The sequence below is a fragment of the Macaca mulatta genome, chromosome 8 (genome assembly GCF_049350105.2).
Source record: "Macaca mulatta isolate MMU2019108-1 chromosome 8, T2T-MMU8v2.0, whole genome shotgun sequence".
NCBI lineage: Eukaryota > Metazoa > Chordata > Mammalia > Primates > Cercopithecidae > Macaca > Macaca mulatta.
This window is the reverse complement of record NC_133413.1, coordinates 32,862,633-32,881,722: the sequence shown is the minus strand read 5'-3', so window position 1 is coordinate 32,881,722 and position 19,090 is coordinate 32,862,633. Positions and strand designations below refer to the sequence as shown.

Below are 19,090 nucleotides of genomic sequence, written 5' to 3'. Positions count from 1 at the left end.
AAATTTGCAAATGTACACTTAAAAAGTTTTTATTTCCTTATGTGCAAATTTTACATCAAAAGAAAAAACTGTAAGTAAATATTTAACTCGTTAATAATTTACATGCTGAAATCCTTAGGCGGAAGCGTAATGGTGTCCTCAATTGACCCTGAGATGCATATTAAAACTGGAATGAATTAATGGATGGATAGAGAGTTGATACGTGATAAAACAAGTATAGTAATGATAGTAGAATTTAGGTGGTGGGAATACAGACATGCACAGAAAAAAAATTCTTTCAACTTTACTACATCTTAGAAAATTTTCTTAATATCATGGGAAAAACCAATTGGAGAGGTGGTCTTCTGGCATGCTGTTAATGACCTATTCTTAACTAAGTGCTGGCTACAGGGTGCCCAGTTTATGAAAATTCATTGATCTCTACACCATGCGCACTTTTCTGTATGTAAGACATAAATAAAAAATGTTTAAGATCAAAAGAAAAGAGGAAAGAAATACTTCAGTGGATTACATTTTAAATTCTCAGAATAGGAAAAATCCAGTCTAGATTTTCATATGCTTATTAGTTTTATTCACATTTACTTGTTCATCTCATTCTTATTCATCTCATTTAATCCTTACAAAAATGTGCCCGCTAGATGTAAACATATTTTGAGTACATTAAAATAGATAAGATTATCACTATTCCTCAAATTGTTGTATTAAGAACTTCTAGTACATCTGCATGTTCTGGGTAATATACACAAAACAGGCACATAGACACTCATTTAATGAAAAACAAGTCAGTATTAAATTAACACTTTTTTATAAGTATCTTTAAACAAGTTTCTACTCAGAACTGCTCAGTTAAAGGAAAACCATTTCTCCTCACTTATAAAAAACAATTTGCAGAAATGAATTTTATACAAATTATCACTTTGAAATAATTTTGTAGTCACACAGAAAAAACAGTGTGGCATGTATAACCATAAAGAGAATACTAAATATGTGATTTGATTAACTGAGATTATACTCACGGTTTAAAACTGGAATGGCCAAAGTACATCTTGAGGCAAGTAACTTGCTCTTCATTGGGTGCTGGCAACAAAGAGTCTTGAAATAAAATAAAATGGGCATTTATGTTCAAATAGAAAAATACCACATAGAGGGAGAAAACAGGTCATTTCATTGGCTTCTTTGAAAGAATACAGTGATAGCTATCATGGGTTAATGTTTTCTATTTTTCAATTTCAATATAAATTGGTCTTCTGGGTACCATATATGACACTTGGATTACTTTTAAGTATTAGAATTTTGTTGTGATTCACACTTTGCCAGGACTATTAAAAAAAAAAAAAAAAAACTGATGTTTTAGAATCAGGAATACTTCTAAAGGCTAACATTTAGATGTTATAACATAACAATCCAAATGTGATAATATAACCAACCTTCAATTAATGGTAATCAGAAATTACATTAGTGCTACACTAAAAAAGTCCACAGATAAAATAAAATCTTTGTTTTAGTTACCTAAAGCTAAATGTAGTTACACCTAAATTTAGTTACCAAAATCTCATTTAGTTTAGTTACCTAAATCTAATTTAGTTAGGAAAAGATAGTTACCTACATCTTTGGTCAAAATTCTAACAGCACAGCACAATGAAGTTATGTTAGCTCTGCCCAACTCACTTTCCCTGTCCACAGTGAGCTTGAAAGATTCCTGAGTAGCCAAGAAAGGGCAATACAAAGAATCAAGATAATTTACCATGAAACAATGAAAGTTCATTATTAGAGTTCTCAGCTTTAATAATTCTAAATGAGAACTATAATGATTTGGAGAAATCACATCTGTATTTAATACAAAAAAACAAAGGGAAAGGTATTTTTATTATCATAATGCAACTATTACTCTATTTTTGTAAGTAGTAAGATTGTGCTTTATGGAGACAAAAGCACTAAGGAGACAAAAGCTTATAAGGATCCAATAATTATATGCCACAAAATCCCTGACCTCCAAACCATCCAAAACTGGATCCTAAGTTAAATTCAGTGGTAGGAATCACAGGTGAGTCATTTCAAACACACTCCAGTGCTTACCCTTATCATCATCTTCTTCCTCTTCATTAGCTTCATTTTCATCATCTTCTTCTTCTTTAGTTGGAAGACCCAGATTTCTTTCCATATCTAAGCATTTAGAATGAGTTGGTTCTACCGTGCCACTATTGAGGTTTTCTAAAGACTGAAAGTTTAAAAGAAATTTTAAAAGCAAAACCACTGACAGTGTCGTATCTTTTTCACCAAACACAAAAGGACTATTATTAACAGGGCCTACAATTTTGTTGAAAGCTGGCAGATGTGCAAGCCATACTACAAAAGAACATGTGTGCTCCAGTTTAAATATGTGCTCATGAATGGTTTCTAAGGCGCAAGGCCAAAGATGGAACATTTCCAGCATAAACAAGGCTCATTAATACCATATAATAAACTGCCCCTGGGGAAAGCTATCATAAATTTTACATTTGGATAATTTAAAACATTTTTTCTTTATTGCACTTCAATATTTTCGATTCCCAAGTAGTAAATGTGGATTTTAATGTTATTTTTGTAACAAGTTTCTCTATATCATGTGTCAGTCACATTATTTTTAAATAAGGCTGAAACGATAAGCAAACAATAAATGTGCTTTGGAATTCTCAAAACAACAAAAGATTCCAATCATTTTAGAAAAGGAATTTTACAAACGTGAAATGAAGTTATTTGTTTTTATTTTGGCTTGACAGTATCTGACATTCTCCCCTAAATAAAGATTATCTATTTCAAGAATATTTCAAAATTGTTTCATCTATAACATTCTTTAACCATGAAGAGACAGGAAGACTTTATTAAACTACAGTTTTTGCTTTCTCTTTTTATTAAACCTTTATTTAATATTTTCATTTTGAAGGTTTTTTTTTAAAAAGTATGTTCATTTCAAGCCTGAAGGCAAAAAAAAGAAGTGCTTCTGTTTCTGTTTGTTTTATTTTATTCAAGTCCACACACATACTTAGAATGCATTTTTAAAATAGAGTTCTCTAATATGGGCATCCAGGTTGCTTTCTAAGAGATTTAACATATATGTTTGTAGACGTCCACAAGTTTCCTATAAATATACTATCGGAACAGTACTTCTCAGAGAAATGGATAATTAATAACAAAATACAATTCAGTATTTATGTTCTAGTTTTACTGTTAGCTAATATTTATTAAACACTTACTAAATGTCAGGCTCTCTACTAAACTCTTTACAAGCAACATCTTAAATAATAATTATAAAACTGAGTATCAAAGATGCTAAGAAACTTCCCCAAAGTCACACAGCTACTAACTGGAAAAGCTGGGATTCAAACCTACATCTGAATTCACAATCTAGTCTTTTTTGTTGTTTAATTGAGACAGGGTCTCACTCTGTCACCCAGGCTGGAGTGCAGTGGCATGGTCACAGCTAACTGCAGCCTCAACCTCCCCAGGCTCAGGTGATCCTCCCACCTCAGCCTCCCAAGTAGCTGGGACTACAGGCGCACGCCACCACACCCAGTCAATTCTTGTATTCTTCTGTAGAGACGGGGTTTTGCCATGTTGCCCAGGCTGGTCTCAAACTCCTGGAATGAAGTGATCCTACTGCCTCGGCCTCCCAAAGTGCTGAGATTACATGACTGAGCCACCATGCCTGGCCCTAGAATATACATTCTTACTCACTACTTGGCCTCAAAACTAAAAAAGTCAGGAAATTAATCTCATTTCATAAAAATAAAAAAACTCATCAACCTAAAGATTAGGAATAAAAAAAATGCATAATGGTGAACCTCTGTGTTTTTCTTCATTTTTTACTTAATTTAGCTACACTGGCTTTTCTTATTATACATCTTTGGTTCATAACACCTGACAAAGAAATTAGAGGTAAAGGAATAGAAAATATATAAATTACAAACTAGTATGTTCAATCTCGATAATAAATGAGAGTAAAACTGAACCATTTAATCCATTTGAAAATTATATAAAATACCCATAGTAAATAATACCAAAGGAAGAAAAGATGATTATTGAATGTATAAAAACAAAACTTCCAAATAAAAACGGATACACATGAATTGGAAGAAAGGAAATGCAACTTCAATACTGGAGAGCTGAATTGCTACCCATATTCCAGGAAAAAATTACAAGAAAGTAACACAAGAAGGAACACAGGGCTGGATGCAGCGGCTCATGCCTGCAATCCCAGCACATTGGGAGGCTGAGGCCAGGGGATCACTTGAGCCCAGGAGTTTAAGACCACCCTGGGCAACATGGTGAAACCCCATCTCTACAAAAAATACAAAAATAAGCCAGATGTGGTGGTGCATGCCTGCAATCCCAGCTACTCGGGAGGCTCATGCAGAAGGATCACTTGAGCCCAGGAGGTGAAGGTTGCAGTGAGCCGAGATGGCGCAACTGCACTCCAGCCTGGGTGACAGAGTGAGACCCTATTTCAAAATAAAAAACAAGAAGGAACAAAGAAAGCACATTTAAAATTAGTATATTACCTCTAACCCATTATTCACAGACTACGTAAAAGAAACATGAACTGGAAAATGTGAAATCTAATGTTACGTAATTACTAGCAATTTTATTGTGGTGGAACCTGGTTTAGAATTAGTTAATATTTTACTTAATTAAATGTGCTTTGGAAAGAACTTGAAGTAATGTTTTTGTAATTGTAAACATACCTTAAGCATCTCCATTTCTAAATCTTCATCACTCTCAATTACATAGGATGTATCGTTTTCATTATTAGTGGGAGATAAATGCTTTTAAAAAAAGTATTCAGCATTAATTTCCAGTATAATTGACTTCATATCCTCTTTTCTGCAGAATAAAGCTCCTATGTACTAGATATCTTTAGACAACTTCCTCTTCCCTAATGAATATATAACATATATTTACATGTTTATATGATAGATAAAAAAAGAAGAGAGAGAAGAATGAGCAAAGAAAGAACCAAAGAGAAAGAAAGTAATACAGTTAGGAATACAAAGTTAGATAAAGAGACAAAATAAAATCCCTGCTCTAAACAAGAATACAAAATGACAAGTTCAACTCAGGTTAAACAATGTCAAACTATGTCTCCCAAACTTTTTGAGTATGAGAACTCTTCACAACGTTGAAAAATGCCGTACAAAGAACAACAGTTGTTCTTTGACATCCACTGATTTAAAAAGATTGCAAAAAACTACTATGATTGTAATATCTTTAAATAAATCAGTATTTTACCAATAGCATTCTCTATATCATTGAAAAGTAGTGTCAGAGATGTTATTTATTCAGTCTATTGCCAATGTTTGGGTATGAGGAAACTTTTCAATAATTTGGCAATCTCCAGGAACTAAGTGTCCAACAAGATGGGATCCCCCACAAAAATCCATAGAAAGAAAACTCTCAAAAAATGCCAAACATTTAAACAGAAAGTAGGAAAAGGAAGTACAGCCTTCATTAACCTGCAAAATGTAAGCAATAAAAAAAATTGAAAATAAACTTTTTACTAGGAAGAAAAGTTTTTTTTTAAGTTATTTTACTTCTTATTTAATAAAGAAAACAATACTAATAATTAGTACCCAATAAAAATGGCAATAATTGGTGTAAAAGATGGCAGTCAAATCATGAAATCCAAGGCCAGGTGCGGTGGCTCACACCTGTAATCCCAGCACTTTGGGAGGCCAAGGCGGGTGGATCACTTGAGGTCAGGAATTCGAGACCAGCATGGATAACATGTTGAAACCCTGTCTCTACTAAAAACATAAAAATTATCCAGGCATGATGGTGCATGCCCATAATCCCAGCTACTTGGGAGGCTCATGCAGAAGGATCACTTGAGCCCAGGAGGTGAAGGTTGCAGTGAGCCGAGATGGCGCAACTGCACTCCAGCCTGGGTGACAGAGTGAGACCCTATTTCAAAATAAAAAACAAGAAGGAACAAGAAAAGCACTTTTAAAATTAGTATATTATCTCTAACCCATTATTTATAGACTACGTAAAAGAAAAATGAATTGGAAAATGTGAAATCTAATGTTACGTAATTACTAGCAATTTTATTGTGGTGGAACCTGGTTTAGAATTAGTTAATATTTTACTTAATTAAATGTGCTTTGGAAAGAACTTGAAGTAATGTTTTTGTAATTGTAAACATACCTTAAGCATCTCCATTTCTAAATCTTCATCACTCTCAATTACATAGGACGTATCGTTTTCATTATTAGTGGGAGACAAATGCTTTAAAAAAAGTATTAAGCATTAATTTCCAGTATAATTGACTTCATATCCTCTTTTCTGCAGAATAAAGCTCCTATGTACTAGATATCTTTAGACAACTTCCTCTTCCCTAATGAATATATAACATATATTTACATGTTTATGTGATAGATAAAAAAGGGAGAGAAGAATGAACAAAGAAACAGAGAACCAAAGAGAACGAAAGAAATATAGTTAGGAATACAAAGTTAGATAAAGAGACAAAATAAAATCCCTGCTCTAAACAAGAATACAAAATGACAAGTTCAACTCAGGTTAAACAATGTCAAACTGTGTCTCCCAAACTTTTTGAGTATAAGAACTCTTCACAACGTTGAAAAATGCCGTACAAAGAACAATAGTAGTTCTTTGACATCCACTGATTTAAAAAAGATTGCAAAAAACTACTATGATTGTAGTATCTTTAAATAAATCAGTATTTTACCAATAGCATTCTCTATATCATTGAAAAGTAGTGTCAGAGATGTTATTTATTCAGTCTATTGCCAATGTTTGGGTATGAGGAAACTTTTCAATAATTTGGCAATCTCCAGGAACTAAGCGTCCAACAAGATGGGATTCCGCGACAAAAATCCATAGAAAGAAAACCCTCAAAAAATGCCAAATATTTAAACAGGAAGTAGGAAAAAGAAGTACAGCCTTTATTAACCTGCAAAATTTAAGCAATAAAAAAAACTGAAAATAAGCTTTTTACTAGGAAAAAAAGTTCTATTTTTTAAAAGTTCTTTTACTTCTTATTTAATGAATAAAGAAAACAATACTAATAATTGGTACCCAATAAAAAATGGCAATAATTGGTGTAAAAGATGTCAGCCAAATCACGAAATCTAAGGCCAGGTGCAGTGACTCACACCTGTAATCCCAGCACTTTGGGAGGCCAAGGCAGGCGGATCACTTGAGGTCAGGAGTTCGAGATCAGCATGGCCAACATGGTGAAACCCCGTCTCTACTAAAAATACAAAAATTAGCCAGGTGTGGTGGCGGGTACCTATAATCCCAGCTACTTGGGAGGCTGAGGTAGGAGAATCACTTGAATTAGGGAGGCGGAGGTTTCAGTGAGCTGAGATTGTGCCACTGCACTCCAGCTTGGGCGACAGAGCTAGATTCCATCTCAAAAAAAAAAAAAAAAGTCATGAAATCCTGGTAATTCTATAATACTATATGAAACATATCACTTAAAGTGTATACCTAATAAAAATTCCTAGAATATCAAAGGGAAATGCAGATGTTAGCAAAAACTGATATTTCCCAAAAGGGGAACATCCTTTATGAATGGTTGGTATGAGAATATTTTGAAAATCATTTTAAAATGAAATGCATGTATATACTGATGGAAGTGATTACTAATAGTTACCAAAATATAGATAATTGCTCAAATACTAAAATTATTGTTGCCATTAGAAAAATGATGGTGAAATAACTCTAATTAAATGGTCAAATCTAATCTTTTTTTTTTTTTTTTTTTGAGACGGAGTCTTGCTCTTTCGCCCAGGCTAGGGTGTAGTGGTGCAATCTCAGCTCACTGCAAGCTCCGCCTCTTGGGTTCACACTATTCTCCTGCCTCAGCCTCCTGAATAGCTGGGGCTACAGGCGCGCACCACCACGTCCGGCTAATTTTTTTGGATTTTTAGTAGAGACGGGGTTTCACCGTGTGAGCCAGGATGGTCTCGAGCTCCTGACCTTGTGATCTGCCCACCTTGGCCTCCCAAAGTGCTGGGATTACAGGCGTAAGCCACTGCGCCTGGCCTCAAATCTAATTTTTTTAAAAACTTATTTATCGTGAAATGAAATATAAAATTTCAGAGAATATAGGCAACAAGTAATTTTGTAAACTAATGAAAAACAAATGAGAAATTAAGAAATTAATTTAATGAAGAAGTTAAGGGAAAAAAATCTGACTCTGAGATGACAGTAAAACTATAGTGTCAGGCAAAAGCATCAGGAGTTTATTAGAAACCCTCTTACATGAGCAAGTAAAGAAATTCTGGACCAGGCACAGTGACCCACACTTATAATCCCAACACTTTGGGAGGTCAAGGAAGGTGGATCACTTGAGTCCAGGAGTTGGAGACCAGTCTGGGCAACAGAGCGAAACCCCATCTCTACAAAAAATTACAAAAATCAGCTGAGTGTAGTGGCCCAGGCCTGTGTTCCCAGCTACTAGGGAGGCTGAGGTGAAAGGATCACTTAAGCCCAGGAGTTGAAGGCTGCAGGCAGCCAAGATCGCACCACTGCACTCCAGCTGGGGTGACAGAGCAAGACCCTGTCTCAAAAAAAAAAGAAAAAAGAAAAAAAGTCTGTATAAAGAAATAAAATACACCCCCAAAAATCAAAGTCAGAAGAGTAAACACTAGTAGATATGAAGAGAATCCACAAAAAGCAGAGATATTATGAAAAAAGCATACGAAATTATAAAATAGTGAACTACTACAAATGTCTGTTGACACTATAAAATCTTTCCACTACACAATGCTGCACATCATACTAAGTCAGGAGCAGCAAACTATGGCTCACAAGCCAAATATGGCCCACTATCTGTTTTTATAGATAAAGTTTCATTGAAACACAGACAGGCACAATTGTTTACATTTGTCTGTGGCTGCTTTCACACTACAATAGCAGAACTGAGTAACTGCCACAGAGACTGAATGTCCCACAAAGCCTAAAATATTTACTATCTGCCCCTTTACAGGAATAAAGTCAGCCAGACCCTACTAATAACTAAAAATGTGCTTCCTCTTTATTTAGTACCTCAGTAGATTTATAAGCAATATCACTAAGATATTTTTCCTGAGCCTGCTGTTCCAAAATTTGGAGTTCATGTTCTGTAATATCTAACGACATCAAACAAGCTCTTTCCATATTCTCTTTCAATTTATTGTCTTCTACTCCTTCTTCAAATCCATCTTCTTTTCGTTCCACTTTATTTCCAAGTACATCTTCTCCACCATGTTTAGCTAAATGATCAAGTGTTGGGTCCCATGTTTCATCTTCAACATTAATAAAAATTTTATGTTCTCCAATTTGTTTCTGTTGTACTCCCCCAGTAGTTGAATCTTCAAAGGATAATAAGTTTAAATTATTGCTAGGCCTCAGTTCAGTCTCAATGTTAGTAGACCCAATTATCATCTTCCTCAGTGAATACAGATTTTCTGAAATATCCTTTAGTAAGATAGAAACTCTAAAAAAAATAGAAAGATTAATTGAACTTTAATTGCATTAACTATAAGGACAAATTGTGAAGCATTTTAATAAGTAAAAGCTTTCTAAGTTGACCTTCACTTAAAAGATCAATAGTATTAAGACTGTTCTTCATTCCCTAATGCCCACATATAATTACAGCTTACAGGCTACTCTCTAGCATCGAGGCACTTCTGTACCAACAGTTGACTTGTATGTTTACTAAGAGTCAGTAGTGCTTGATCCCAAATTTGTTTATGCCAACTATATATTTTTTGTTGATTAATTTGATTAATTTAATTAATGTAAAGTAAGTTGATGATACATGATCACCAAAAAAAAAAAAAAAAAAAAACTATTTCATTAAATTCTAAGTTGAATATACAGAAAGATTCTTTAAATTTCTTTTTTGTTAAAAAAAAAAAAAAAGGTGTTTGATAAACTATGATAAAAGAACCCTAAAAGTCTCAAGGAAAATCATAATGCCTAGGACTCTACACTAAGATTACTTCAAGTGTCTTAATTTTTCACTCTGTCTTAAAGAATTGGAAATTGTAGATGGTACACTATAGGTGTGGTTTAAACAAGAAACACCATGCAGAACTCCAAAGAGCTGGCCTGTATATAACGAAAAAGCCTTGACATATACAAAAAGATTGGGAACAAACAAACATTAACATTTTAAGTTAAAAGAAAATTTGGGGCGGGCGCAGTGGCTCATGCCTGTAATCCCAGCACTTTGGGAGGCTGAGGCGGGTAAATCACTTGAGGTCAGGAGTTCGAGACCAGTCTTGCCAACATGACAAAACCCTGTCTCTACTAAAAATATAAAACTTAGCCAGACGTGGTGGCACGTGCCTGTAATCTCAACTACTCAGGAGGCTGAGGCAGGAGAACCACTTGAATCCCGTAGGCAGAGGTCCCAGTGAACTGAGGTAATGCCACTGCATTCCAGCTTGGGCAACAAGAGCAATATTCCATCTCAAAAAAGAAAGAAAATTTGATGATCCCGTTTTCCTAATTGTTTCACTTCACTGATCAATTACTAGTCCCAACTGGAACAAGTAAGAGTGTTTGTGCTCTAATTTGAAAATGATGCTGTTTTGCATCTCCAAAAATCTCGAAACTCTACATTTTTGGAACAGAAAAAATCAATTTCCCATCAGTAGGCAAATATAACAAGTGAGAAAATATGGATAGGATGCATATAAATAAATATGAGCTGAATTTCTTAGCTCCTTAATTGCAGCTGCTAATGTATAACATTTTAACTAAGTAAGTTTAAATGACTATATTATAACCCAACCTAGTTAGTTGGAATGGAAAACGACTGCTAGAGTGTAAAATGAGGCACAACATCTTGTCTATTTGTTGTAGAGCTTATTAAAGTACTTCATAAAAGCAGAAATTAGTGGAAGTGAAGGGATTATGATAGGCAGGGACATGTTTTACTCCTTAATTAGTGATTTTGTTTAGGTCTTCTAATATTTATATATTTAATATCAATGCTTAATAAAATCTGACATGCCTTTTAAAATTTTATACTAATGACTCAAGTAAAAATTTGATCCTTCAGGGGAATAAACTACCAAAAGTGCTAAGTGGTTTCATGCGTTATTTCCAGTTACTTCTATCACTGAAAACACCACTCCAAAGTTGGGCTCAAGCTTAAGTAGACAAAGTCTACATTAACACAAACAAAATCAAGAGCAAAATTAAATTCAAAAACTAAAAACACACTAATGTTATCTAATTTAAACATTCTAAAATTCTATAAATCTTATAAAGAACTTTTAGCCTTACATGCAGCCACTCAAATGTTAAAATTACATGCAAATAGTTTAGTAGGAACAGGTATGTGATACAGTTTAATTGTTACATGGACAGGAAATGGTGTCACATACAAAACAGCAACAGTGGCACAGATTGACTATCAAGAGTGTAAGGGCTCATTTATCAGGCCCTGACATCAGGGAATATAACATGTGTTATATAAGATAACTAATATTTACTCTAACAAATACCAAGGCTGTCCTGCCTTCTTCAGTAAGGCACAGTGTACTTTTCCTTCTTCTTCAGGATTGTTATTATGCATATTAGTAGCCTGCAGACAGCCTTAGCACCCAGGAGAATGTCAAGTACACGACAGCAATAGAAGAGATATATACTGAATTTAAATCAGTGACTAAGCAGTACTATACACTGCCAATACCTTCAGAGTCCACTGAAGCATAAAGCTGCTCCCTTCTGTAACAAACTTCAAACCGTTCTATTTTAAGAGTTCTTAGTTCGAATTTTTATAGTTTTGTTCACTCTTTCACAGATTGTCAGCTGTCACTTCCACCTACTGTCATGTGCATATCATTAGTTATTTACACCATTTTCACTTTAACTCGGTACCCAAGCTTGTCAAGCAAAACGTGGCCTCATGCACTCCACTGGAAATGCAGAAAGTAAGCTGGAATACATGCTTATAGCATTATTTTGACTGCTCAGAGGTCTTTTTCGTTCTCTCCTGGTTCTGAGGTGTCATCTAGATACATTAGATATTACTGTGGACTGGTTACAAAGAACATGAAATAAGAGACTAATTATTGTTTTCACACTAAAACTTCGCAAGACCCAGTTTTTCCCATTCCCAAGTTTTAAGAAAACCCATTTAGCTTCAATATGTAAAAAATAATTATATAAATTGATAATTCTTGTCATACCCAACTAAATCAGAGTCAAGGGCCAAGAGAAAAAAAGCACTCAAGGCACATAACATTACTTTAAGAATATAATTTTCTGGGAGCCTACTTTCTGAAACTGCCTATTATAACCTAAAACCAGTTTTATCTAATAGATACTGAAACAACTGCTGCAACTCTAAGACTAGTTTTACCCACCACAGTCACTAACCAATTCAGAGCTTCCAACTCACCAAAATTTACTAGTGCCAAAGAACTTTCTGGAAAAACAATACGTAACATTTTCCTTTTTATATAACCTCCAAACTTCTCTTCGTTGTTCAGAGATACCAAAGACCACCCAGTCTGTGTATATGTCCCAAATTTAATTCTTGCTTCCCAAATAAAACATTTTCAATTTAATGATCTGTCTCTATATTTTACTTGACTTCAACAGATATTACAAAGCAAAGCATTAAGCATATGTGATTTACATCCAGTAGATATTTTAATTGCTAGTACAAAAATCTGAAATGCATGTAAAAGTCACGTAAAAGGTGACTGCTCTAATTTCATGGAGGGAAAAATGTATAAATGAGTAAGAAATAGCTTTACTAGTATCCTCCCCCATTTAAAGTTATATCTTTCAGGCCGGGCGTGGTGGCTCACGCCTATAATCCCAGCACTTTCGGAGGCTGAGGCGGGCAGATCATGAGGTGAGGAGATCAAGACCATCCTGGCTAACATGGTGAAACCCCGTCTCTACTAAAAATAAAAAAAAATAGACGGGCGTGGTGGCGGGTGCCTGTAGTCCCAGCTACTCGGGAGGCTAAGGCAGGAGAATGGCGTGAACCCGGAAGGCAGAGCTTGCAGTGAGCCGAGACTGTGCCACTGCACTCCAGCCTTGGCGACAGAGCGAGACTCCGTCCCAAAAAAAAAAAAAAAAGTTACATCTTTCAGAAATTCTCCAAGTTGCATTAAAAATTACCAAAACAGGGCCAGGCGTGGTGCCTCACGCCTGTAATCCCAGCACTTTGGGAGGCCGAAGCGGGTGGATCGTGAGGTCAGGAAATTGAGACCATCCTGGCTAACACGGTGAAACTCCGTCTCTACTAAAAATAGAAAAAAATCAGCCAGTCATGATGGCGGGTGCCTGTAGTCCCAGCTACTCAGGAGGCTGAGGCAGGAGAATGGCCTGAACCTGGGAGGCGGAGGTTGCAGTGAGCTGAGATTGCACCACTACACTTCAGCCTGGGCGACAGAGCCAGACGCCATCTCAAAAAAAAAAGAAAGAAAGAAAAAGAAAAAAAAAAAAACCAAAACAAATTCTAGGGGGACGGTCATTACTTTGACAAAAAAGCTAAATTTATATATCATGGTTTTAAATCTCAATCAAATCTATCACAAATCTTATCCAGAAAAGCATACATTAACTGCACTTTTTCAGTCAGAATTCTTTCTATTTCAAGTAAGAGTTTCACATTTCTACAAAGTATTTTTTGGCCCAAAATTACGTTACCACATTCTAATTGTTCATTGTTCCAGAGCATTCCTGCTTTTAGAGATTTAACAAGGAAGTCATCCTGCAATTAAGGCCAGGACAAGGTCTGATTCCAAAAAGACACAGCACCTGTATTCCAAGATCTATTAATCTGTATAACATTTGATCCAACTTTTTTAAGTTACCTAGTGCTTTAGCTATAAAAGAATCTCTAAAATTGCAATGTCTTTTGTTCTAATAATCTATTTAATTAAGTAGAATTCTTAAGTAATAATCAGATAATAACAGAAAATGAGGCTACTAAGTATGAAGTTGCTTTTGGTCACTATAGATTTCAAGTGACCAAACTATAAATGTTATCAAATGAAAGATACTCATTAACAGAAAGAAAATGACAACTTTGAATCTTAAATATTTTCCTTAATGTATACTTATTTTGCTTTCACAAAAAATATAATATAGATATAATTTCAAAATGTATAATATGAATACAATTTCTATTCCTTTGTTTCATAAAACATCGTACAAAGCAGACAGAAAAGGCTTAAACCTTTGGATTCACTATTTAACAACTGGAAAGATAGCTCTCAAATTTATGCATCAGTCTGTGTGTGGGTATTCAAGCAAATTTCTATGAGTCAACCTTAATAAATAGTATTCTTCACAAACAGGAAAATGTAATTTAAAAAAAACAGAATTGATTTAAATTCAAAAAAAAAAACGGTAATATTTAACCTCTGTGGGTTTTCCAATTTACTGAAAGCATCAGGAAGATGCTTAGCCAGATCCATCACTTCCTCAGAGATTGAAGTCAACTGTTTGTTCATGTCGCTAAGTAGGATTTCTTCCTCTAGGAGAAAAAAAAAAAAAATCAATATTAATTTTCAAACCACAAAGCAGAGATATTCATTCAGCCACTTCATTAAATAATATTAGGGCTCAAATTTTCATTTTCTTTCCTTAAATGAATTCCAACAAAAAGACCTTCTTATTCAATCCCCAATTTGCCTCAGTTGCTTTTCCTCTCTTTCAAATTTGTACTGTTTCAATTTAAAGTAAATTACAAATGATCTGCAGTCATATGTATTATAACCCAGCAGTTATTGGCCTAGGCAGAAGAAGGTGGAAATGAGAATCTGAACCCGTCTGTACTATTGCAAAATCAGAAGTCAGTATAACACCATGTATGCTGCTACTTAATAATACTGTTTAGTAAGCACAGCCTTCTCCAACAGTCATCCCTCATGCCTTCATTCCCAGTCATCACCAAAATAAAATGCAAGCCCTTCCTTTTTTTTTTGAGACAGAGTCTCACTCTGTCGCCCAGGCTGGAGTGCAGTGGCGCGATCTCGGCTCACTGCAACCTCCACCTCCCGGCTTCAAGCGATTCTCATTCCCTAGCCCCCGGAGTAGCTGGGACTACAGGCATGTGCCACCATGCCCAGCTAATTTTTTTTTTTTTTTTTTTTTGTATTTCTAGTAGAGACAGTGTTTCGCCATGGTGGCCAGGCTGGTCTCCAACTTCCGGCCTCAAGTGATCCGCCCACCTTGGCCTTCCAAACTGCTGGGATTACAGGCATGAGCTACCAACCCGGTCAAAATAAAATGTAAGCCTTCCTAATCAGTGATCATCTTCCAAATTCTCAACTTCATCCTGCCTGGTACATCATTTGCCATCAACAGCACAAAGCCTGCCCTGCTTTACCAAACACTTCCCCTGCTTAGAATTTATTCATCATCATTTCTCTTGTCCTTCAAAAGCTCATCTCCTCTGAAGCCTATGAGATAGAGCTACATAACCTGCTATTTGTGATTACTACAGTTATCTTGTCATCTCCAAACTGCATCCTTTCATCCCTTAGAGATCTTAACGCCTGATTCATTAACTGACTTTCCCTCCACTACTATTCCTGTGATAACTGCCAGTGACTTCAACATCCACAGGCCAGTTCCTTGACCCCTGCATTTCCGACAATCTTTTCTTCAACAGACCTTAGCCACTCCATTCCACAGTCATACTGTTGACCTTATAACTGCCAATAAAATCACCACTTCCAGACTTCAACTGTAAGCCTTCCACCCTGAGAACACCAGCATACCTATCTTTCCTTCCAGCATGCTTTCCCCAACAATACTTTGACACTTGCAGAACCAAATGCATTGATCCTATCACCTTTTCCTTACCTATCGCCCTCCCTACTCCCACTCCCCACTGAGCCTTCCATTTCTCTCTTACCCACAATAATCATTCCTTTGTATCTATAGACTCTCAACTCCTTTGCTCTTCCCTCCCTCCATGGTAATTACCTGGCAAAACCTCTACTCTTAATAAAACCCACTTTTTTTTTTTTTACCTACCTGAGGCCTACACCCAAGCAGTTGAATATAGTTGAAAATAAAGCACATCGATGATGACACAAGTTATTTTAAACTCAGGACACAGATTTCAAACGCACCCTCAGCCCTGACTGTTAATTCTTCTGTTTCCCACTCTCAAAATGACTATTTCAAACATCTTCCTTTCTTTGTGAACCTCCAACACCTGTGAGAACAACTTCACCTCTTATTTCACTAAGAAAAATAAAACAATAAGAGAATTACCTCATCTTCCCACTTTTCAATTTGCTATTCAGTCTTCAGATCTCTACTCCCATTTATAGCAAAATTCCTTGAAAGAGTTGTCTATACTCACTCTCTCAAATTTTCTGCTCCCATTTCCTCCCAAACCAACTCCAACTAAGTTTTCACCCAAATCAGTAGAGCAAAGCTGCTTTTGAAAAGGTTACTGATGGGCCGGGCGTGGTGGCTCAGGCCTGTAATCCTAGCACTTGCAAGGCCAAGGCGGGTGGATCATGAGGTCAAGAGATCTAGAGCACCCTGGCTAACATGGTGAAACCCCATCTCTCCTAAAAATACAAAAAAATTAGCCAGGTGTGGTGGCCGGCGCCTGTAGTCCCAGCTACTCGGGAGGCTGAGGCAGCAAAACAGCGTGAACCCAAGAGGCGGAGCTTGCAGCGAGCCGAGATTGTGCCACTGCACTCCAGCATGGGCGACTGAGCAAGACTCTGTCTCAAAAAAAAAAAAAAGAAAAGAAAAAGTTATTGATGGCCTCTACACCATCCAACCTAACTTAATTCTAGACTCTCATCTTACTCAACTTCTCCAAATGATTTAAAGCAACTGACAACTTCTTCCTATTTAAAACATTTTCTTCAGGTGGCTTCAGAACTAAACACCTCCTGTACTTCCCTCCTTCATTAGTGGTCCTCCCAGTCCTCTTTGCTGCTCTCTCCTCATCTTCCCAACCTCTAAATGCTGGTGTGCCTTTGAGGTCAATATCACGTCTATTCTTTATTTCATTCACTCCCTATTTTATCTCATTCAGTCTCACTGCTTTAACTACCATCGGATCTGAATTACATCTCCAACCTCAACCTTGAACTTTGGGATCATATTTCCAACTAAGACATTCTCTTGGATACCAATAATCATCTAAAACTTAGGATATGCAACTCTGAAATCTAAAGTTTTCTCACCCAAACCTGTTCTTCTCATAATCTGTCCACTATAACTGACCTTTCCATTCATCAGATGATCTGACCAAAATATCTTAACGTTCTATCAATCTTCACACCTCACCCCTTACAGAGAATTCATCAGCAAATCCCTCACAATATATATCTTCCAAATATCTACAGAAGCTACCACTTCTCATCACCTCTATTGCTACCAGTCTAATCCAAACAATTATTGTCTATTGCCTGGGCTGTTACAATAGCCTCCAAACTCTCTGCCAAAATGCCCTGGGGCTAAACATTTTTCCTTTTACGACAACCAGAAAAATCTTTCTAAAATAAAATTTTAATTATATAATTATTCTGCTCCAAACCCCCTATGGGTTTCCCATCACCCATCATCGTATTTATTTTCATTAATAAGAAATGAAGTCAGATCCACAGCCTACAAGGCCCTATGTGATGTGGCCCAAGTTCCTTTTCTAGCCTCATTTCCTGCCACTCTTACCCTCACTCATTTCATTCAGTTATATGCACTGTTCCTCCAAACAAGCCAGCCAATCACCCTAGGAGGTTTTGCACTTTCTTCCCTCTAATCCTGCTATGGTCTTCCTTCAGATAACCACACGGCTCCCTCACTTCACCCAAAGGAAATGAAGGGGTGTGGTTCGTTTGGCTTGTAAATTTTCCCAAGCAACTCTAACAGTGCCTGACACATAAGCACCCAACAAATAAGTGTTATATGAATCAATAAACATTCCCTTTCCAAACTAACCTGCTAGAAGAACAGTTGTTTACACATGCCTTAGTTATTTCTAAAACAACTAAAACAAGCTTCCAAGAAAATGTTGTTTTCAAGCCAGACGCAGTGGCCTGAAACCCAAGGTATTCAGGAGGCTGAGGCAGGAGGATCGCTTGAGGCCATGAGTCTGAGCCAGGCTGGGCAACATAATGAGAACCTGTCTCTGTTTCCACATTCCTTAGGTCTAACTTACTCCTCTATTCACATTAATATGATTTCCTCCTACCTCATTCTCTTGCTATGGTTATAGGACCTTCATGTTAACAAAGACTGTGGACTCTTCTCTGTTTGAACAGCATATGCTCCAAATGACCACTCCTCAAAACACTCCTTTGCTACCCAGTACAGCAAAGCTATTGTTTAAAAGATGACAAATGATCGGCGCATTGCCAAATCTAATGATGAATTCTAAGTCCTCAGTTTCTCAAACTCTCAGCAGAATTTAAAACAGTTGATAGCATCCTCCTACTTAAAACATGTTCTTCACTTGGCTTTCTGCACACCACACCTCCTAATTTCCTCGATGTCTATGGCAACTCCTTTGGTGTCCCCTCCTCCACACAAATGTTCAACACTAAGAGTTCCTCAGGATTCTCAGTCCAAACTCTCTTAACTCAAACTGTCCTCTGCGCTACAGCCAACACAACTAATTCTTGCACCACCTCCACTTTGCTATCTTACAGGTCTCTCTCCCTTAACATACCTAAAATCAACTGTGTGACAATGCATCCCAAAATCTTGCTCTTCCTCAATGCTTTTCATTCCCGTTGCTTATGCCAACAACACAGGAATGATCCTTGACATGTGTCTTTCATCATTACCTCAAATTCCGTTGGTTTATTAAACGTATTTTGAGGCGGGGCATAGTGGCTCAATGCTTGCTCTATTAAATGTATTTTGAGGTCAGGTGTGGTAGCTCACGCCTATAATTCCAGCACTTTGGGAGGCTGAGGTGGGCGGAGGACTTGAGACCAGGAGTTCAAGACCAGCCTGGCCAACATGGCGAAACCCCATCTCCACTAAACATATAAAAATTAGCTGGGTGTGGTAGCAGGTGCCTGTAATCCCAGTTACTCAGGAGGCTGAGGCAGGAGAATCGCTTGAACCCAGGAGGTAGAAGATG

The 19,090-nt window shown here is 36.5% G+C and overlaps 1 protein-coding gene across 30 annotated transcripts in view; it reads right to left on the bottom strand.

Annotated features, from left to right (window-relative positions):
* Positions 1-19,090, bottom strand: part of WRN (WRN RecQ like helicase) — a 139,268-nt gene that overhangs the window by 82,551 nt on the left and 37,627 nt on the right. For 24 of the 30 annotated variants that reach the window (XR_013397237.1, XR_013397238.1, XR_013397236.1 and 21 more), the window contains 6 exons: positions 14,386-14,500; positions 9,052-9,481; positions 6,181-6,261; positions 4,722-4,802; positions 2,077-2,218; positions 1,017-1,092 (listed from right to left, as the gene is read on the bottom strand). Coding sequence is in view for 27 of the 30 variants with exons in the window: in XM_077943400.1 (XP_077799526.1) it covers positions 1,017-1,092; positions 2,077-2,218; positions 4,722-4,802; positions 6,181-6,261; positions 9,052-9,481; positions 14,386-14,500 (925 nt within the window). In the remaining 3 variants the exon portion in view is untranslated. The remainder of the gene's footprint in view (positions 1-1,016; positions 1,093-2,076; positions 2,219-4,721; positions 4,803-6,180; positions 6,262-9,051; positions 9,482-14,385; positions 14,501-19,090) is intronic. The other 6 variants (XM_077943420.1, XM_015145133.3, XM_077943417.1 and 3 more) reach the window with 1 other exon arrangement.